Here is a 23599-nt window from a genome sequence, read left to right on the forward strand (position 1 = left end):
GATCTGGTTCTTTCTTCAAGCAATTTGCAATCTTTTGCAACTGTGCAAATGTTCAGCTGCTTCATGGTGACTTGGAGGCAGAAGACCTTTCCCCCAACTCTTTAACTTCTGTTATCAGGTGAAAAGAGTATGGTGTCTTTCTCCTTTCATGATGGCAAACAGATGTTTTAAACACCTGACATTTACTAGAAATAGCTGTTATCAAAACCAAACCAAAAGCAGAATATAGTATGGACAAGTGAGGATGCAGAAAAACTAGAAAACTGTGTGGATTGCTCGAGAGAATGAAATGTGGTACCACCTGCTGTGGAAAACAGAATGAAGGGTCATCAAAATCTTAAAATTAGAATCATCATGTGATCCAGCAAATAAATTCACAGAGACAGAATGTGGAATGGAGTTTGTTAGCAGTTTAGGGGAGGGTCTTTAAAGGGTTGAGCTCTGCGTAATGCAAATGGTCTGGAGATTAAAAGTGATAGCAGCTGCATGATGCTATGAACCGAGTGTCACAGCCAGTTTATAGAACCCTCTGGAGTTGTTGGGTTTCCTGGTTTTGTTTGCTCTGTGTTTGAGACAGAGTTTATCTCTGTAGTGCAGGCTGATCTGGAACTCACTACATAGACCAGACTTGCCTTGAATTTATAGAGATCTTGCCTGCCTTAGCCTGTGCAATGCTGGGATTACAGGTGTCTGTTACAACACCCAGTTGTCAAAGCTTTTCAGGGTTACTTCTACTAGGAAGTTAAACTAAGTGTGAAGCATTAAAATTGAACTTTTTCTTCCATTGGTAGCTAAGAAAGCATACACTCAGGTTATTTTCACTTAAAACAAAAATTAAAGTCACATCAAGCCATTAAATCTAGAAATTTCCCCTTTCAGAATTCAGCTTAAGGAGCCAGGCACGGCAGATTTATAATGCAGGAGGTAGAGACATGTGTATCGGGAGTTTAGAATCATCTTCAGCTACATAGTGAATTTCAGGCCAGCTTGGACTACATGGAACTTGCTTTAAAATAAGAAAGAATGAAAGAAAAAAAGAGGTAAAAATGTAAGAGAATTAGAATAGTTATATTAAGGAAATAATTGGGTGAGATATAGTCTCAGTCTCCCTCTCCCCCCCACACACACACATACACACACACACACACACACACACCAATATTGAATTTTTGTTTGAGACAGGGACTGTGGCCTAGAACTATATAGCTAAGAGTAGTTCCAAATTCATGGAAATTGTCCTGCCTAAGCCTCCTGAGTGCCTGCATTACAGATGTGAGCCTTCATACCTCTCCTAAGAAAACATTCCTAATTTTTAATATTAAGAGTGTGGAAAACTATTAAGGATAGAAGCAATCTAAGCAGTTATCAAGTAGAATTTAGTTCAATAAATGGTATTGTATTCCTCTGGTGGCAAGAGTACTTAAAAATACTGTGTAGTAATCTAAAAGGAAAAGGTAGGCCATGACACATTAAGTTTTCAAAACAGGCAGGCTGTGTACTCAGGAGTCAGAGATAGGCTGATCTCTGTGAGTTCGAGGCTAGCTTGGTCTACAAAGTGAGCTCCAGGATAGGCAGGGCTTCAGAGTGAAACTGTGTCTCAAAAAACAACACAAAAAAAACAAAAACAAAAAATTAAGTTATCAAAACAGGAAGCATGTACTATGCCCCTGTTATTGTAAGAATAGTGAAAGGTGTGCCCCACAGGCATATTCAGACTCAAAAAAAATCTGAGAATACACATAAAATGTTAATTATAATTTCCCAAATATGAGACTAAAAGCAGTTTATATTTTTTTCATATACTTCAACTATGAGTTGCTGGGTTTTGGTTTTTTAAGACATGGTTTCTCTGTGTAACAGCTTTGGCTGTCCTAGATCCCCTTTGTAGACCAGGCTGTCCTCGAACTCACAGAGATCTGCTTGCCTCTGTCTCCCGAATGCTGGGATTAAAGGTGTGCACCACCTTGCCTGGCTGGAGTTACTGTATTTACTATTGTTATTGCTGCAAAGAATTCTTGGCACCAAGAAGCAACAAAGCTATTTAGTTTTTGACAGACAATGGATTCAGGAAGCACTCTCCTTCATCGAGATAGCTTATAGCCCGGGAAACAAGGCCACCCTGCCTGTCCCATCTCCAGGATCTTGCCTGAGGGCCAGATAGGCTCCTGAAGGGCATACCTTACACCAGACCAGGCCATCAGCATTTCCTGGGTCTGAAGTGAAACAATTAACTCTGGGTTCTCTATTACAAGTCCGAAGAAACAGAAGGACAAGGACAGCAGAGGCCAAAGGGGAAGAGGAACCAATGAGGAAAAAGCATAATGACACAAATGTGTGAAGCTGCCAAGAGGAAACCCATCACTTAGTATCCTGATCTAAAAACATATTAACAATAAATAAACTTAGAAAGATTATATCTAGAAGACCAGCAAATTTCAGACCTCTATCCCTAGGGGGATCCTCCCAAGATACTGCAAATTAACTTTATTCTAGTCAACACCTGAAGTTCCTTCTTAAGCAAGCAATAGATGTCGTTAAAAAAAAAAAAAAAAAAAAAAAAAAAAAACTTTCAAGAAATTCCCTTACTCTTAAATAATGTGCTGAAATAACCAGCTTCATTCTTGCTACATTATTTTCCCTTTGAAAAAAGTTTCAAAAAATTTAAGTTAAAGCCAATAGAAAAAAAAAAAAAAGATACAAAGGGACATTTCACAGACCTCATCTCTTCCCTAATTTCTTTTTCTTTTTCTTTTTTTTTCAGTGAGGCACAGGGATAAGGAAGACACGCAACAATCATTCAGCCTTTACTTATCCTGTGGTTTGTGTGGGAATTTTATTTTGTGTCTGGAAACTACCAGACTTCTGCTTTTAGGTAGACAAATAATGAAAGACTCAGAGAAACATGACCACTTTCTACCAGCTAACTTGTAGAAAAGCGGGTGACCCATGCTGACTCTATATATGAGTACACACATATAAGTAAGTGCTCAGCCCCACAAAAGTAAGCAGGGCTCTTAAACTCCAAAAGCAGCAGCACAATGGGCCCCCCAGAAATCACTACTTACAATTTCTCCATTCACAAGGAAACCGCCAAATGTCTGTGACCCCCTGGGGCTGAAATGCCCCACAGCTGCTTTGCTCTGTGGCGATGTTCTTCTCTCCTAAACTAACCTGAAAAGCAAGCTGGATTTGTTGACTGCACAAACATCTGTAATTGCTAAACATCTCTGTGACATGGTGTAACAGTTAGTTACTGCTTGTGCAAACTGCCCATCTAAATAATTCTCTGCAATATGAGCACATGAAAACTATGGCACTAAGAAATTGGAAACATCTGTAAAAAGTTAATGGCCAAATTGACCAAAGCTGTGGGGGGTGGGGTGGATTTAGGGGAGTGTCAAAAAAATAAAAAAATAAAAAAACGGCTGAATAGCTCCAGTGCAACATTGACTTTAGAAAGTCACCCTTACGCTTAGAAGGTTCTTTCTGAATACATCCGAGAGTATCCCCCTTCCACTGTGGGATTCCAGCTGGCCCAAACGTCATCACTTTAACACACCGGTGTAAATACAGAACAAGTCCTGCTATAGAATGCTATGGAGAAGATACAGATTAAAAGGATCTATTTTTTCTCTAAAGAAAAAAAGTAAAGCAATACCTCTTCTCCCATCATGCAGTCAGCCTCGTCTCTTCAGTTTGTAAAGGTCCCAGAACTACCCTGAAATCCTCCCACTTCCTTCAAACAGCCAAAGGCACGGAGCCTGAGGACCCAGCCTAATCCTGAGTCATACTTGGGACCAAATGAGGAATGGGGAGAACAAAGCTTGCATTTGTTTATGGTTCAGGAAGCCAGGGCGATTCATGGCTTGGGTGGCTTCTCCAGAAGTCCTCCTCCCTCGCCTACATCCCTGCAGTAATGTAGGTCGTCTCCGGTGCCCAAAGGTGTGACCACTCGGACAAGGAATGCACTGAGAGTATTTATTGGCAGGACCCAGTGACTCTGTGTGTGTGTGTGTGTGTGTGTGTGTGTGTGTGTGTGTGTGTGTGTACGTGCTAAAATGCCAAAGGAGAAATAAAAAAGCTATCTTTCAACAGATTATATGCCTGGGGAGTCAGAGATATATAAAATATGGTATGTTATAAAAAGTACAAACATCTTTACAGAAAATTAGTCATACTATATAAAAATTACTCTAAAATTAAAAAAAAAAAAACTAAAGGGAGAAGAGCACTGACTTTATGAATATGCTTCCCCTAGGATAAACAGAGTAAGACTGCCATCTTGTCATCAGAACAATCCTAGCAGTCTGGAATGAAGTATTTAAACATCAATCTTGTTTTCCCCTAAATGAGATACCATATGAATTACCATTCCAATGATTTAGAGCCCACTGATAAAGAGTTCAAAACTCTGGAGCCAGAATATGACATTAAAAATTGCAATTAGGTCATTCCCAAGCTGTATAATCTTGAACAAATTAAATTATGGTCCCCTCAATTTCCTTATCTATAAAATGGGACTAATGGAACAGAGGGTATAGTTCAGCAACAGACATTTGCCCAGTATGTACAAGGTTCTGGGTTCAATTCCATGCATCACAGAAACAAGAACTACAAAAGGGTAATGATAACAGCACAGACCTATAGGGCTGTCTAGGTGACTAAATCATAATCAGAAGACTAAATGCTTACAGAAGCATCTGGCACACAGGAAGTACCATACTAGCCACTATTACAAGTTCAGGATAACTTCCCAAAAATCAACAGTATTTTCTTTTTGCCATGTTTCTTGTATTCTTAGACCTTGATGTCCTGTTCAGTTATTGACCATGGTTAATATTTAAGCCTCTTAATTAAGCTAGCTTAAAAATAATATATTCTATACTTATTAACTGCCTGCACTGTGGCCAACCCCAGGGTGGCCTTAAATAAGGTGCTGTCTCAGTCCTCAAGAAATGGGTAATCAGAGTAAGTATGACACAGATATGTTTATATGTGACATACATAAAACAAATATGGGAAGTCTCACTAAGTGTAAATGACAGGTCTGATGCAAGTGCTAGGAAATTAGCATTTGGAATGCAGAACACAGATAAGAAATCACCTTATCGAAACCTAATTAGGATGAGAGAGAACAGATAAAGCTGCCCAGAGGAATTTCAATGAATTTCTTTTGATACTCCTCCCTCAATGAAGTATAGCACAACTCCATAGGCCTTAAATACAGGGTGTGCAGAGTGACTTCTTCCAAAAGAGCCTAGAATGGAAAAAAGGCAAAACAAAATAAAACATGACAATGAAACTTCTGAGGGGCCAAACCTGCCTAACTTCACCTCAGTCAAGGTGACCAAGGTCAACATTGAAAATGAGAAGTGATTTTGATAACATGATAACATTTGGTATATGATGTAACATGAATGAGCCTCCATCATGAGAAAACCTTCAGACAAATGCCAATTTAAGACCAGTCTACAAAACCCAAAAGTGCTGAGGTCACCAAAACACAAGGAAGCTAAGGAGTCATGGTGACTAAATATAAGGCAGTATCCTGAGTGACACCCTAGAATTAAAGAAAAAGGACAAATGGATAAAAACTTAGGGTATCTGAGTAAAAGTTGGGCTTTAATTAATAATCACAAAGTGACATTGCCTCACACACTGCAACACATACAATATGAATATATGCTGTTAACAATTGTGGAAGCTCTGTATGGGGTATGAAGAACTTCTGGTATTACTTTACCACCTGTCTGTAAGTCTAAAATTATTCCACATGAAGAACTAACTTAAAAACTAATTAGAAGACCAAGAAGTTAAAAGTTGTGCAGTCTCAAATAATCCAGATAGATAGATAGATAAACGCTAATTAGGACAAGTGTGTACAGCACCACACACCTACAGTCTCAGCATTTGGACAGTGAGGCAGAAGGATTATAGGTGTTCAAGGCTAGCCTGGACTGCATAGTGAGTTTGAATCTAGCCTGGGCAACATGAGAGCCTGTTTCAAAAGAAAAAAAAAACTCATTCGGAAATAAATTTGTTGACTATCCATGCACATATAAACAAAATGCATAGGGTTATATATACATATACACAATTATGTGTATGTGTACACAAATGAAAATGTATTTAAACAATGCCCTCCTAATTTATTTATTTTTCTCTATGGCTAGCTCATCTCTGAACAAAGATAACAGAATGCTGACTCTTGGCTTTTTAGTTCCCCAAACACACAGAACAATTTTCTTTGAAAGAAAATTTGGCTCTTCTGTCAGCTCTGCTGCCAACTGAGGCAATGGCTGCCTGGCTTAAAGAGTGTGCATGAGGTGGGCCCATCTGCCCCTTTCCAGGAGCTACTAGAAGTTCCTGGTGCCTGGCCAATTAGTCATCAACCACAGAGCCCTGGACTGGCAACTCTCCCAGCTACTTCCTCTTCAATCTCTAGTCCACATTCTCAGGCACCTCCCTAGTTATCTCTCTAAAATGCAAAGCATGCTGCTGTGCAGTTGAACTCCTCCACCAATGTGCCAGCCCACCTACAGAAAGTGTAGCCTATAAGCAGACTGACAAAGTCTTGTGGAAAGAGGCAGCACTCTCTTCCAACTACCTACACCATCATTACCACATGATAGTCCCTGAGCTCCGGCCCAACCTATCCACTTGCCCCTTCAATGCAATCATGTTTTCTCCATATCCACACACATACTAATGGTACTTTGAACACTCTGCTCAGTTATCACCTTCCTTGAAAATATCTTTGGATACTCCCTTACTTTTCAGCATCCCAGGAAATTTCCTTCCACTTGATTCTCACCTGATACTGTGGACACACGTCTGCAAGTCCTTGTCGCTGCCTTATATGGACTTTTATAGATACAAGTGTGTCAGATCAAGGGACAATCTATGCAGGCACGGAGGTATATGCCTGCAATCCCAGAACGTGGAAGGCAGAAACAAGGATCATTATCATCTTCACCTACATAGTGGGTTAAAAAATCAGGCTAGGGTCTATGATAATTTGTCTCAAACAAAACATAAATACAAAGTTTGGGGATAATCCATGGCATTAGATGAGAAGCATAGAAATAATGACTGAGCCAAGGTATGATTAGACGTTCTTGACTCTGAATCAATCCAGGCGAACAAACAAGCAAAGAGACTCTGCATTTAATATGTAAACACAGCATCTAGGCCAGTGGTTCTCAGCCTTCCTAATGTTGTAACCTTTCATACAGTTCCTCATGTTGTCATGACCCTGAAACATAAAATTATTTTTACTAAATCTTCATCACTGTAATTTTGCTACTGCTATGAATGGTAATATAAATGTCTGATATGCAGGATATCTGATATATGACCCCAAAGGAGTCAAAACTCACAGGTTGAGAACCACTCATCTAGACATACCACCAAGCTAATCTTTTCTGATGTGGATTGTCACCCATTCATTCATTTACAGAGAAATCTCAGCATGCCACTGATGATCTGTGCAAGGAATTTGCCAATGCTTCATTAAATGAATTAAGTGAGGCAATTAATGAATAAATGGAAAATGCAATTTTCCCCTAGACCACACAGAAACACAATGAGTTTTCCTTTATAATTTTAACTGGATAAAGACAAAACACAGTCTTCACTTATCCAGTTCACAAACATTTACTGAAGACCAATGATACGTAGTAGTTTTAACAATTTTCTCAAGGAATTGTAAACTAATGCAGACAAGGTCCCAAATTCTGGCACTCACTTTCTTTTCTTTTCTTTTTTTTTTTTTTTTTTCCTCTGAGACAGGGTTTCTCTTGTAGCACTGGCTGTCCTAGACTCACTTTGTCGACCAGGTTGGACTCGAACTCAGCAATCTGCCTGCTTCTGCTTCCTGAGTGCTGGGATTAAAGGCATGCGCCACCATGCTTGTCCTGATTTTCACTTTCTAGTGGCTGACATTTAAGAGTCGGTAATACGGGGGGGGGGCGGGGGGGGGGCGGGGAGCGGGTGGGCTCAGAGGTTAAGAGCACTGACTGCTCTTCTAGAAGTCCTGAGTTCAATTTCCAGCAACCACAAGGTGGCTCACAACCATCTATAGTGTGATCTGATGCCCTCTTCTGGCCTGCAGGTGTACATGCAGGCAGAGCATTGTATACATAATAAATAAATCTAAAAAAAAAAAAAAAAAAGACTAGGTAATATGACACAAATATAGCCAAATTTGAAAATTTGAGTCTACTTCTTGAGAGTTTCAACTCTCCCATAATCAAAAGTTAAAGAAATTCAGGCTGGAGAGATGGCTCAGTTGGTAACATGTTTGTCATGAAAACATGATGATTTCCTAGGACTCAGGTAGACCCAGGCACACCAGGGGAAACCTGTAATCTTGATGCTGGGGAAGTGCAGACAGACAGATCCTTGGAAGTCACTGGCCAGCCAGACTAGTCAAATTGATGAGCTTCGGGTTCAATGAGAGAGAGATCCTGTCCCAAAACCTAAGGTGGAAGCCAGGCAAGGAAGCACATGTCTTTAACCCCAAGCACATGGGAAACAGAGGCAAGCAGATCTCTGTGAGTTGGGAGTCAGTCTGGTCTACATAGTTCTAAAGCAGCCAGAGCTACACAGTGAGACTCTGCTTTAAACTAAGATGGAGAATGACTGAGGAAGATGCCTGATGTCAAGTTCTGCCATATGAATTTACATACTACATGAAAACATTCTCTCTCTCTCTCTCTCTCTCTCTCTATATATATATATATATATATATATATATATATATATATATATATATATATATATCTGTGTGTGTGTGTGTTCAGCAATTGTCCTAAAAATGGTATTGGTATTAATAACTGTTCCTTTCTAGTAAAAAGAACTTTAACTAAGTGCTTATTATCAGACAAGCACATTTGTAATCATTGTACATATTACTTAATCCTCACAATAGTTGTGAGTGACAGATCATCCTGTTATTCTAATTTTAAAGATGAGGAACATAAATCACTGAGTGACTAACATGCCTCCTAAGGAGGCAGAGTTGGGATTTGAGCCTACCCTATCTGTCCTGACTGTTTGATAACTACTGGTACTCCTAAAAACAGCTTTTTTTTTTTTTTTTTTTTTTTTTTTTGGTGTTTTTGTGATAGGATTTCACACAGCCTTGAGCTGGCTTCCAACTCACTATGTAGCTGAGGGTAATCTTGAACTGTGAATCCTATGACCTCCACCTCCAAGTAGTTGGATTACAACCCTGTAGGAGCACACCTGGTTTTTGCAGTGCTGAGGATCAGCCCCTGGGTTTTCTGCATGCTTGGTGATGATCTGGCTGCAGTTAAATATTTCTTAGAAAATACACTACGCTGAGTGTTTCACAAAGTGCATGCCAAGCATACATAAACAGCACAAAGCATCCAACATGTCAAAAAGTAACCCTTGGGGACGGAGAGATGGCTCAGTACTGAAGAGCGCCTATTTCTCTTCCAGAAGACCAGAGCTTTATGCCTAGCTCCTATACCAGGCAGCTTACAACTGCTTGTAACTCCAACTCCAGAAGATCTGATGCCCTCTCCTGACTTCCAAGGGCAACTGCACTCACATGAGGCACATGGCTTGCTTGCGTATGTACATACACACACACACACACACACACACACCCAGACACACACACTCACACACCCACTTTAAAATAATACTTTAAAAAACCTTTAACACTGTTTCCCATTCCTACCAACCCTCCTCCTCCTTTTCCTAGACAAGGAAACATGGATACAATGGGAATAAATAAACTGAAGTCTAAAAGTCTCATATGCTTCATTTAACCAGGGAGCATCATAATACCATCTGTTCAGTGAAAGCCATGGAGTTTCCAATTACCCCAAAGATGTCATATAATCGTATCTTTCCATCCAACTGAGTCATATTCAATAAGCTCAGTCTTAGATGATTTTTTAATGTTATGCAGTTGTGATTTATTAGTCAAAGAATAATGGCTCCTGGGGCTCACCAGAGCTTATTTCTTTTCAAAGGATTGGAGATTATGGTGATTTGAAATGAAAGCAGCCCTTAATGACTCATATATTTGAATACTTGCTCCCTAGTTAGTGGAACTAGTTAGGGAGGATTAGGAGGTGTGGCCTTGTTGGAAGGGATTATGTCACTGGGCATAGGCTTTGAGGCTTCCACACCTTATTGAATTAGCTCTCTCTGCCTCCTGCTTGCAGATCAAAATGAAAGCTCTCAGCTACTACTCCAGCACCATGCCTGCCTGATCGCTGTCCTCCCCACCATGATGGTAATGGATTTTCCTTCTTAACTTTAAGCTCTACATAGACTCTTTTGTGGTCTCTTACCACAGCAATAGTAAAATAACAAGCATAGAGATTTCTTATTTTCAAAAGTTTTCATCTAGAGTGATAGTGATCTGGAGATTTAGAGAGATATAGAGAATAGTATGTATGAGCATGTGCCATAGCAGCAAGGGACAGCTTGCAGGAGTGAGTTTTTCCCTTCCACTTTGTGGGTCCTGCGAATCAAACTTAAGTGCTTTAACCCAGTGAGCAATATTTTTGACTCCAGATCTCTTATTTGTAACAGAAATCATTATTTTGTTTGTATCCTTGAGATATGATCTTGCTATGTAGCACTGGATAGCTTCAAAACTATATAGACCAAGTTGGCCTTGAATTGGTCCTCTGCCTCAGCCTCTAGTGTGCTGGGAATATAGGGATGTAACACTTTATCCAGCTAAGACTGTCATCTGATACTTCTATGGTTTAGTTCTACTATAAAGGTTAAAGAATTTTTTTTACTAGAATGGATAAAAAGACTACCAGAAATATGAATGAAAATATTAAAATTCTCTTAACTGCAATTTAGCTGATTGAAATAATTGATTTGTAATTCCCATTTACATACAATTTACATTTTAATTCTCTGCCACAGACAAATGCTTCAATATTGACATCATAAAGGCATTCATTTGAGTGACTCTAATTCTATAAATGAGTTTCAAGATGATGAGAGTTGAAAAAGAGACTGTTACAAATAAAAAACAGTAGAAAAAAATTTTAAATTCTTCCAAGAAAGAGGTGTCAGAAGTCACTAGTAGAAATCAACTAAACCAGGAAGGCATGGGAAAAGAGATTCTCGAAAGGTTTCTGTGCAAGAAACACGACACATTACCAACCTGTCAAAATGTAATGCTTCAAGATATATTTCCCAACCAGACTATAAAGACTGTCTCCCAAATGACTGGGGAGCCAAGATTAGTCATGACTATAGAGTCCAAACATGGAATAAGTTGGCAACAAAAGCAAGGACTATTCTGTATAGAAAGCCATACCAAGTTAGGTACTGGGCCTCATCCACAGATCTGCAACTTACGTACAAGTGTATCACATCTGCCACCCATTTACCTGAGTGTTTAGTGCAGAGTAATCATCTGAGTGACTCTAAACTTTTGAGCCACTTCTCCAGGTCCTACTGATATATTAACACTTCTACTGAGCTTAATTTAAATAGAAACATTGCTTCAAAAGTTTCCTTTCCTGTACTCTCTATTAAATGGAATTTCTATTTATTTATTTATTATATAGTGCTCTGCCTGCATCTATGCCTGTAGGCCCCTGTGGTTGCTGGGAATCGAACTTAGGACCTCTAGAAGAGCAGTGAGTGCTCTTAACCTCTGAGCCATCTCTCCAGCCCATAAATGTAGCTTCTAATAGATACAAAGTGGAACATATATCAAACTCCTATGTATGCATTACTTGCTTCCAATAACTATTAACTCATGAGCTAGATGCCTGTAATCTTAGGAAAGGCAGGAGGGTCAGAAGTACAAGGTCATCTTTGGCTACACAAAAGTTTGAATTTAACCTTATCTACATAAAACCCTATTCCAAAACACACACACACAAACACACACAATGTTAATTTATCACTCATCTTGTCTTCACTACATCATTTCATCTGTAAATATTTTGGTGAAACGGTACGTTATACAAATTGTTCACAAGTATATCCATTTCGTAGTATTAAATATATATTTAAATGGAGTCCTTCCTTATATCTTAATAAGAGAAACAAAAATAACACTATTTCTTGGGGTTTGGTGGGCTAATTTGTTATTTCGAGACATAGTCTCTATATAGCCTAGGTTGACTGGAACTGTCTAAGTAAATCAGGCTGGCCTTGAATTTTCAATTATCTTGCCTTCAATTATCTTGCCTTAGTCTCCATGATTAAAGTGTATAGCATCAAGCCGGGATTCACTATTTCTTTTTTTCAAGGTTGGCAAGGGGCTATTATGTAGTACCTCCCCTGACATGTAATATAATCATGAGCTTTGAGTATTGAATATTAAACATTACATATTGGGAGATGGTTCTGTTGGTAAAATGTCTATCTCGCAAGCATGAGGACCTGAGCTCAGATAGCCACTTAAAATTCAGACATGGCAGCAAACATCTGTAACCCCAGCACTTGGAAGCAGAAATAGACAAATACGTGGAGCCTACCCGCCAGCCAAACCGGTCAATGAGTGAGTATTAGGTTCAAGGAGGGAACTCTGTGGAGAAATGTAGTATAGAGAGACCAAAAGAGACACTCGATATTGACTTCTGGTCCCCATGTGCACACACACTCATACCCATACCCCTCAACAAACACATAAATACACCATGCACACAGGAGGCAGGGAGGGGGGACTGATCATGAGAACTGAGTCTTAATACTTTATAAAGTTGAATGGAAATTATAAATATGGTACTTGAAATTATCAATGATCATCAGATTCCCTCTCTCCTCATACAAATTAGCAATTCATCCATGTCAGAAGATCAACTGTTCTGCCCTAAGTAGGAGACATGTTTGGCTTCACATACCAAATTCTGTCATGCAGGATGCAATTTGTGCTTCTGCAAAATCAAAGCAGCAAGCCCCATTTTAAAGAAGAACTTTCTTATTTAAGCATAAATATTGAATACAAAACCATCTCAAAAGTGGAAAGAACCAGGTTATACATTAATAAAACAATATCATATTCATCAGCTCTCCAGCCAGATTGTGTAATAACATAATGTCTCCATAAATCTATGCAACTACCCGCTGTAGAGATAGTTTTAAATCATTTCAGATGTTAAAGATGTTGTCTGCAGCCAGTCAAGCAAGCTGGGGAGTGTATATTTGCTCTCGAGGCTTCACACTGGGCCAAGAAAACTTCTAGCACATGGCTTCACTCTGTGAGAAATCAATATTCAGAATGCACACATACACACATGTGTGTGTGTGCATGCACATTCATACACACCCCTTCACAGTATATAACTCTGACAGTTATTATTTCATATCACCACTACCAATGCACTAACACTATTTCACAAAGGAATATTTAACTGAACAAGTGTTTTATGTTTAATTATGTACCTATTCTAATCGTTCCAGCCAGCTCCCCATTCTACAGATGCCAGCAGTCTCTGAAGTACCATGCTAATACATTTTGAAACATAATGCCTTCCACAAATAATTCTGTTCTATGTACATAGTGTGCAACACTGAGAAGAAACAAAGAGCTCTATTAGGGTGATGAGATACAGACAGACAGATGCTTGGCAGAGATGATGAAGTTTCCTGACCAATTCGATAGACACAACCGCAAGGGGAAAGAGAGCAAGAGAGATAGCACTCCCTTTATCTGAGATGGGGAAAATTGGGGGAGGAGAAGTTGTTGGGGTTTGGACACTCTGACAGGAATGAGCACGTCTAGGTAGAAATGATAGAGAGGCATTCCATTCTTGGAAGAAATGTGCTAAGACGTAAACTTAGGAGTAGCTGGCATGAAGGCACACATACCTACAGTCTTAGCACTTGTAGGGCTGAGGAGCTGCTTGAGTTCAGGAGTTCAAAGGTCACACAGCAAGATCTCATTTCAAGAATAAACACAAGGGGACTAGGGAAATACCTCAGCAGTTAACGCTTGCCATACAAGCAAAAGGTTCAGATCCCCAGAACCCTTGTAAAGGTTGCATGGGTGTGGTCACCCTCCTGTAACTCTAGCCTTGGATCTACAGAGCATGCTGCCTAGTGAGATGTGCTACATCTTTAAGCTCTGAGGTTGACTGATAAACTCTGACCCAATGAATATGGTAGAGTTAAAAGAGTTAGATTCCTCATATCAACATCAGACTTCCCCATATGCACAAGTGTGAACACACACACACAAAAAAAAACATACAGAAAGAAAAAGGATTATGTTTGATACTGATATCACTATTAATAACAATATATTGCCATCAGCTAAAACAAGTATTTTTAATAGCAATAACATCACACACATACACATCATGTCACCTTGATTGAGTCAACGGTCGTATTCTTTCTTTTTAAATACTTGAATAAAATGGAGAAAAACTCCATCCATCATTCCTTCTCAAGATAGGTACTCCCCTTTTTTTGTAGCTACTTCATAGAATCTGAATGTGGCCATAGGAAACAAAATGTGATTACAAGTTCAGACAATAATAACATAGTTCTCAGCTCATAGGCAACATCACATATTGATAGCTGGTTCAGGGACACTTCAACAAAGGAAGAGTTTAAGTGAAGCATGCTCCAACTTCTCCTACCGTGCCTTTTCTCGAAAGGACTAAATGTTCAAAATGCCTTTCCATGCCATGAAAGCTGTTTCCAATGCTTGCTGGCACTAGGGAAGGTTGCTAGAGGCTTTGTGGATAATGCAGGTTCTACAGCTGCAGATGCTGATGCAACCTCTAAAATTTTGACCTCACTGAGTAATGAAAACCACAAGCCAATGATAGACATGAGTTAGAAATGTTGCCAATGCCCTATTCCAAACCTGCTGGCCCAAGCGTCAAAGCAAAAAATCTTAACACTAAATCAAATTAACAAACATTTCTTAAGCGCAGCACGAGTGTAGCTTATTATAATTTGGAAAATTCCACAGTATTTATCAACTCCTAAGGAAGCCTATGATGCTAAGAAGTGTACCACAGTAGACGTCAGCAGTAGCCACAGAGCTATGGCTCTGGGGGTGCTGCCATAGCAACCGCGTACTCAGCAGCAACACACTGTCTGCTTCTCAGCAGCCCAGAACCAGAAGCAGAAGAAAACAGCTAGCTTCCTGATGGGAGCAACCCAGGGAGTCAGAAAGCAAGCTGTCTCCATCATTTGCTCACATGCACACAGAAGACGTCCTTTCAGCAATCTGAAATTGCCTCTCCCTAACTCTTAGGGGAAAAAACCCATACAATTGCTTTTCTCCACTATATAAACACAATTGACACACACAAGCACAAAACCTTAGAGAGAGATTTTGAGGCATAGGGGTCATATATTTAGCTGGGTCCAGGAATCGGGGGTGGGGGCACTTCTCTGGAAGGGAGATAGAAAAGTGCTGAACCATTTGAAAATTCATCTCAAGCAAGTTCTTTAAAGGGAATATACATATCCTGAATGTCCTCCAAAGTCCTGTGTGTTAGACCCGAGCCCCAGGGTAGTACTATTAGGAGGCTGTAGAACCTTTGAGATATGAGACGTGCTGGAGGATCCTTAGGTCACTAACCACGTGCCCGGAAAAGAGATGATTAGGATCCCAACCCTCCTTCCTCTCTGCTATCCAGCTCATGAGGGAAGCCATTTTGTCCTACCACAGACTCAAGTTAATTATCTCCAGCCATATTTTGGTATCGTTATTGAAGCCGACCGACACAAGAGAGTAGTAAGAAGTAGGCAGCAGGGAAGCCATTCCTGCAGAGAAGGGGAAGTCAAGTGAAGGATAGCAAACAGTGAGCCAGGAAGGCACTGATCAGAGGCACCAGAAACCTTGGCAGTCAAAGGCCACAGCAGCCTACTTTCAGATATTCCCCATTACAATGAAATCAAACAGAAATGTCAAAGCGTACCTTTTCTACCGGCAGGAAGTCATTTTCTACTTCAATCGACCTTGGTCTTAGTTTAATTGGCTTGTCTTTGAAAATATCTCCAAATCCCACTCCTTTAACTTTCTTGGGCTGGATAGCTGCAGTTGCCACTGTCCCGTTGGCACCTTCGGACTTGGTACTGCTTGAGTCGCCTCCATCACTCTCGGAGCCTGTGGTTTCTCTTAAGCCTGTCAATAGTGGGGATGAGGAGAGAGAGAACTCAGAGATCAACAGGAGGTCACAATAAAGAACTTCACAGCTGGCTAGAAGCCATCTCTCAAAATGTGGCTGGGCTTCTGGTCTCAAGGTGCGTTGTCTGCTGTTTCATGCTGTCCTGAGTTTTGTTTGCTCTTCCAACCCCCAGACATTCATTTTTTAAGCACTGAATTAAAATAACTTTCCAGAAACTTTAATTTCAGGCGATCTCTCTGTATATGTAGCATTTCACATGGTTCTTTTCCAAAATTTTTCACCCATGGCTTGTGTAATACCAAGCCTCCTTGCCCATGTCGGACCTTCCGACTCAGTCAGTACCACATACTGTACCTCTAAACTCTCTGATTAATGTCAAATGAAAGCAACATTTCCTAAAGGAAAACTGTAAAGCTCAAAGTGATTCAAGCGATTTAGCAATTAAACCACACAAAACTATGACTGCCAAAGACTTAAATCTCTTTGGATGGCTTCACAAGGAATAAATGCATGCAGGCATGTTCCTCTAAGAAAGCGTTAAACCAAATTTGACATCAAGACAGTGTTTCCTAGCAGGATGGTGGTGTGTGTTAATGATGGCAAGAAAACTGCCTGCCCAGGGCCAGAATCCCAACCCAATGGCTCTTCCTTCTTCCTCTAACACCATCATCTTCCCAAAGCTGAATCCACTCCTAAAGAGAACACTGGGAACATGACACACTCCCTCTGCCCTCATTGCTGTATGCTGGGAGGTCTAAGGGAGCTATTACCAAGGCAATATTAATATTTACCTTCCCTGATCCTTGTCCCTAGGCTCTGCCCACACTCAGGGTTCTAAAAGGAAAAGCCTATTTGAGTCTAGTTAATTTCAGGGTCTATACATTCTTGGTCAGGACATTAATTAGACAGCAAAGGGCAGGGTTCAAAGGATATTTTATAGGATATTAAGTTCTGTCAAAAAATCATACCTCTAGGGTTCTAGATGAGTATGTGGGATAGATTCTGACTATCTACTCTGTATCTCCTGGGCATAACAATGTCCTTAAAGTAAAATAATGTTATCAGATTTCTTTTTTTTTTTTTTTTTTTTTTTTTTTTTTTTTGGTTTTTCGAGACAGGGTTTCTCTGTGTAGCCTTGGCCATCCTGGACTCACTTTGTAGACCAGGCTGGCCTCGAACTCACAGTGATCCGCCTACCTCTGCCTCCCGAGTACTGGGATTAAAGGCGTGCGCCACCATGCCCGGCTCAGATTTCTTTTGCTAGTGGCTAACTGTACATTAGCATCCTGTGGCTATCTACTCCATAGGAACAAAATACCAAATAATTGTACACACACAATATCATAAAATATTGACGTCATTTAAATGAGGAAATCTCAGAGCAAGGAGAAGCTATTAAATGCAAACAGGTAAAATATAGAAAGGTCATTATAGATTGCTAACAACTTTCCGAATCAAAGCCTTAGAACAATTGTTTCCTTTGTTGCTGTCATTTTCCATAATGTAGTATTTCTAAGCCAAATGGGTAGGGGAGGAAGAATGGCACTGGTGTATGTTTTAATTAACTAAAGCATTTTGTAAGCAGTCAAACGGGGACAGAATAAGGAGGGGGCCAGCTGCACTTTACAGGACTGGACTGGAGTGTGCAAACATAGCGAACCCCCTGTATTAGCTATCTATTCGTGTGTTTATCTGCTCATTGTTTCTGGGAATACCCATGCTGGAGATACTAATTTTAGAGTCTAAATATTTTGTCATTTCCCCTTTAACATGCTCTTATTTTGCCGTATGGATCCTTTCTATGTGATAAATGGCTTGCATATTCTTTTCATGCTTGGGAAGAACACTGAGGTGAAATAAAGAAATAGCAGAAAGAAACCATATCACCTACTGTCACCTCCCATCACCACCACCACCATCTACCACCACCACTACCACCACTACCATCTACCACCACCACCACCAGAAGGCAGCAGGGAAAATGGATTAGAGTATATCTGTTTTAGTTCTTCAGAAAGAAGAATTCAGGGAGTTCTTCTGTGGTTCACCATTAGCCACAACCATAATCATAATCTGGTCTCCACTGCCATTCTAATTTCACCAAGTTTCCACTTGTAGAGATTTGCTGCCTTCGGACTACTCATAACTTCATATGAATCCTTGTGAGAATCTGTTACACAGGGGAAAGATGCATAGTCAGCCACACAAGCATGGCTTGGGAAGGAAACACACGGCAGAGTTTTCTTCCAGAAATTCTGGCATCCTGGTTCTGTCATTTTAAGAATGTAAATTATACAGCTAAATATCCACATTGATATCATAACTAAAAAATCTAGTTCTTTTCCCTGTGGAAGGGAAGAAAAGTGACTTCACTTTCATGTGTGCTGGGTAGTTCATCTGTTAGCTATCTTCCCATAAAATGCCCCCATATCGCACTAAGAATATTAAATGGCATTGTCAGGCAGTTCAACCTACCAAGTAGAATGTCAGTTGGGGAGAGTTTATGAGGGCACTTTACTGGTCCATGATGAGATAGTGCAAAAAAGTATAAGGGTTTGGAAATAACTTTAGCATTTTGGCATTAGGCACTGGTGCGACTTCCAAACGTGGGGCCAGGGCAGGACATGGAGGTGCAGAAGGACAGATCTCTCCATTGAGCACAAGAAGCGCACTGCATGCTAAGTCATATGCAGTGGAACTGTACACCAGTTCAGAGTGAAACAGAAGGAAAAATACCTTCATTGCAACCATTCGAGGAGAGTTCTGATGCTTGTGTCTGAACCTCTTTCATCACATGCGTGCATATAATTCATGGATATAAGTATATATGCACTGTGGTCAATGTTCGCCCCTCCAGATGAAAATAGAACGAAACCTCTTAAAATTTGCTTCTGCCAGTCCTGTGGCTGTCTGCTATGGTGCAAGACACCCTAGCTTCAGCACTCATCAGTCCTTGATCACTCTGAATTTGGCACATACATGTATAGTTGCTCATGATGTAGCAGGAATTGTTCTAAGGGCATCGTGAACTTAATTCGCACATCTCGTTTCTTCAGCTTTTGGCAGCCTTAGTTTCACAACACGAAAGAAAGGCTGCAATGCATCCTGCCAAAAGAAGTCTGCCGTGTGGTGATTAGCTGCATGAGCAAAGCGAAACACTGGATCTGGCATGGACTTCCATGCCAGAATCTTCTTTCCTTGAACCACACAAATGACAAATGACCCAGTTGGAAAAAGCAGTAACTACGAGAGGTGCATGTTTCCACCAGAAGCCATTTCCCACTGCCATGACAACGGCCATTGCTTCCATCTCTGCCCACATACAGTTCATGCACACATGTCACACACGAGAAAGGCAGAAAGCAAACAAGACAGCGCCAGGAGCTGGTGGTGAGACTGCTTTCGTAGTATACACCAAGGAAATGATACTTATTGTAGGTAAATAAGCCCATGTCCTTGGTTCAGAGATTCACACAGACACTTGGCATAAGCACGGGCAGTTTAGAAAAAGCACAGCTATGTGAGAACCCACAGGTGCCCATATGTTATCTTCATGATCATCTCCTGCTGTTAAGGTCACTCACTGTAATAGCGTCTGTGGCCCTCCGTCTTTCCAGGTGCAGCTCGGTACAGAATTGTCCCTTCAAAGGTAGTCTTTCCTGACAGTGAAGGAGAGAAGAGAAAGGGAGAGAAAAACAAGAGAGGGGACAGAGGGGAGCAAATGATGGCAAAAGAAGGAAGAGGAAGAGTCTTTAACTAAACTTGCCTTCAATGACTCCACAGAAGCTTCATCCATGCAATTAATTAAAGACCATCAGGCAGAGTTTAAGAATGCTACAGAGTGAGCCCAAAGTCCCCATGTAACCACAATGGCAAGAAATAACCAGATTTGGTGCTTGCCTCTAAAATGACTGACATGTATGCTATGCTAGAAGCCATTTCTCATTTTAACTTAAGAGTAGGAAAACCTCAATTAACCAGAAAGAAGTCCATTCACAGTATTATTCTATTACCTCAACTGGGCAAGCACATCTTTGGAGAATGTGATGTACACATAAAACAAATCTGTCCTCTTCTGTCTCTGTCACTTATTTCTAGAGCTCCACATAGTAAAAGCTGAAAATCAAGCCTTAGTATTATAAATAGTGTATGGAATCCTCCTCAGAAAACTTGTTGGGCAGGGGGCGTAGCTCAGTAGTAAGATTATTTCCTAAGTAAACATAAGGCTCTAGCTCTGACCCAAGCACTGCAACATGAATGAGTAGATTTGTCAGTTCTTGGTATCTTCAAGCAAGGCAAGATATTAGCAAACTACAGAGGAGGTTTTACTAATGAAACCTGAAACCAATAGTGGCACACATACCAACATGAGGGGGATGGTTTGGTTTAGCACCAAGGCTATCAGAAAAACCTGTTTCTTGAAATATCTTAATTGAGGTTTTGCTGTGTCAATAATGAGTCTGGACTTAAGCACTACAGACATAGGACTCATCCAGTTTCAAATATCATATTTTTGATACAGTATCATAGGACTGAACATGTAGCTAAAACCCAACTATCACTAGATCATAAGAGCACAGATGCATGTACTGCTCCAATTTACATAAACACATAACCCACCCACCTTCCCAACACACACACACACACAGACACACACACACACACACACACACAGAGAGAGAGAGAGAGAGAGAGAGACACCACAAACAATACCACAATATGGTAAAATGACTTGAAAAGCAATCTCGACTAATAAATGTACTATTAAAAGAAAAAAAAGTTCTGTTATAATTCATGGGTTAACTATTAAAACAAGGCATCAGGCTTATACTTTCATAGTAAGTTGAGAGGTACAAACACATGAGCTATGTTTAGAAACAGGGAGTGTAACTGAAAGGGGAAAGAACAACTTCTCTTACTCCTTCAAACTTTCCACCGGCAGAATAGGAACCCCCACCAGGCCAGCTTCCATGCCTTTTCAATTCACATTCATGATACCAATTATGAATGGCCAGATCCTTATAAATGGATGAGGTTATTGTCACTCTCGTGTGCTACAGGAATGGTAATATGCCCTGATTTGTAATTCTTTCCTTGTGAAGATATGTGCTACACAGCCAGTTAGAGCAAAAAGTTAGGCATTCAAGTCACTGCTTATGTGTGGGGCCAAGAGGTATGCATAAGCAACCCCTACTGCACAGGAAGCTGAGGCAGGAGGGTCCTAGGAACCAGCTTGGATTACATATTGAGTTCCAGGACTTGGGATACAAAGTAGCACCATGTCTCAGAAAAAAAAAAAAAAACAACAACACTGTCTATATAAGAATAATCTAGGGAAAGAACAGAGTTTTTGCAAACCTGCTTCTTAGAATCACAGCTTTTGAGGACTCCCATGCTAAAAGCAGGACAAGTAAGCAGCTTGCTTTTATTTAAGCATATTTTTATTCCAAGGAGGTTGCCATTAGTCCTAAAGCATAGCTACTGATATGAGAACAGGCCATCTACAAATGGATAGCAGCAAGTCTTCTCATTGTCAGCAGAGAGGAGATATAAGAGGAAAAATGTCAATAATCCAGTGATGGTCCATATACAGCAGAGCTTTCATGTGCTCTGCCACAGGAACAATTCTGAAAATCCTAGTGAGAGACAGATCACTGTCCTGACTTCTGCATTATATGTCAAGTCCATCTGCAAAGTCGCCCTGCCCAGTGGCAGCAAGGCAATCAGAGAGGTAGCCTGGGCTAGAGCTGGGTAAAGATTCACAGGTACTTACTTGAGTGAGGAGCAAGAGATAGGTGATCAGAAAGCTCATGCTTATGAACAGTGTATCCCTTGCTGGGGGGAGGATATTGTACTATAACCATTAAGTATTAGTTCTTGAAGGCAGCAAACAGTACGGTCTGTCTGTCTGTCTGCCTGCCTGCCTGTCTATCTATCCTATTTTTAGGTTTTCAAGATAAGGTTTCTCTGTGTAGCCTTGGCTATCTTAGAACTTTGTAGAACAGGCTGGTCTCAAACTCACAGAGATCCACCTTCCTCTGCCTCCTGGGTGCTGGGATTAAAGGTGTGTGTCATCACGTCTATATAGAATTTTTAAAGTTAGGCACAGAACCATATGCTTATGTTAGCATCTGACAATACCTGAAATTCTGTTAGCTAACTAGTCTTCAGTGCCAATAGAACAAAAAAACCCAATGCCACTGAATACTAAAAAAGAAACAGGTCTACTTATACTATAGAATGGAGCTTTTCAAAATATGTTGGTATCATGGAAAGGCTTTGCCATGGTTCCCTAGAAGCTCTCATATTTGTCTTAGCTTGACATGTCACCAAAGTATCACAATCTAAACCTTTTAAATAAGAAATTGAGAAAATGAGAGCATCAATTCAAACAGAAACTTGTGGCTACATACAAAAATACCATTTTTCTTCCTCAGATGATTCTGGGAAATAACTGATGATGTTCCTATAGCTATAGGGTTGCTTTTTGAGTCAGGGTCTCATGTATCTCAGGCTGGCCTTAGACTATCTATATAGCTGAGGACAGCCTTCAATTTCTGATGCTCCTGTCTTCCCACCTTCCAAATGGACAATTCATATAAATTTAAAATATGAGGTAAAATAGATACTGAAATTGGACCATACTCACATACAAAACTTATTACTAAGTCAGAATAAATCCTACAGAGTCAGGATAATGTGATTATAACATTTGCTGATTAGCTCCATTTCACATCACTTAGTCAATGGGAATATATGTATAATTATAGATAAAAGAACAATTAATTAATCAACATCTATGGTTTTGGAAAGAATAAACCCAACTTTAGTCAGATTTGAAATTTGCCAGATGTTATGTGAGAAGCTGGTCTGTTTGTGTAAAGGAGGTTACATCAGAATATGTGTAGAAAGCTTGCATGTCATTTTGGTCTCCTAATGCATAAGCCAGGGCACAGCTGAAATGTAATTACACTGAGCATTAGTGTTGTCATCTGACACCAGGCTAGATGACCTGAAAATTCCTGTCCACCCTTAGTATCTTAAGATTCTGTCTACACTGTTGATTCAAACATTTTTATGTTCTGTTTTTGAACAACTGAATTTATTAAACAGCATTTCTGTGAGTTTATTGATGTGATATGTGAGATCCCATTTCATTCTTAAAAAAAAAAAATCTTGTTTGGTACCAGTCTGTAAGCCCTGTCTGACCAGATCTGGCTGATAATCAATGATAGCTAAGTTTAAAATGAAAGATACTCAGACCTTATGAGCCTCAGGGTGAAGCATCCAGTACACACATGTGTACACACACACACACACAATTTTTAACCTACTTATCTCTCTAGATCTAATTATCAATTTATAGAAATGGTGACTGAATGATAGAACAGAGATGAAACTACCACAAGTCAGACAATGAGAAACTAGTGAAAAAACAAACTTAGTTTTTTTAGCAAATAGATTGCACAGAAGGAGGACCTATGAAG

At 40.1% G+C, this 23599-nt stretch overlaps 1 protein-coding gene across 14 annotated transcripts in view; it reads right to left on the reverse strand.

The window, feature by feature from the left end:
• Sh3kbp1 (SH3 domain containing kinase binding protein 1) overlaps positions 1 to 23599 on the reverse strand; it is a 351985-nt gene that overhangs the window by 144801 nt on the left and 183585 nt on the right. For 8 of the 14 annotated variants that reach the window (XM_051141512.1, XM_051141508.1, XM_051141505.1 and 5 more), the window contains 2 exons: positions 19697 to 19771; positions 15903 to 16108 (listed from right to left, as the gene is read on the reverse strand). In XM_051141512.1, the coding sequence (XP_050997469.1) occupies positions 15903 to 16108; positions 19697 to 19771 (281 nt within the window). Of the gene's footprint in view, positions 1 to 3065; positions 3217 to 3658; positions 3814 to 15902; positions 16109 to 19696; positions 19772 to 23599 lie in introns of those variants that run through there. The other 6 variants (XM_051141514.1, XM_051141510.1, XM_051141513.1 and 3 more) reach the window with 3 other exon arrangements.

This window comes from Acomys russatus, chromosome X (genome assembly GCF_903995435.1).
Source record: "Acomys russatus chromosome X, mAcoRus1.1, whole genome shotgun sequence".
Classification (NCBI taxonomy): domain Eukaryota; kingdom Metazoa; phylum Chordata; class Mammalia; order Rodentia; family Muridae; genus Acomys; species Acomys russatus.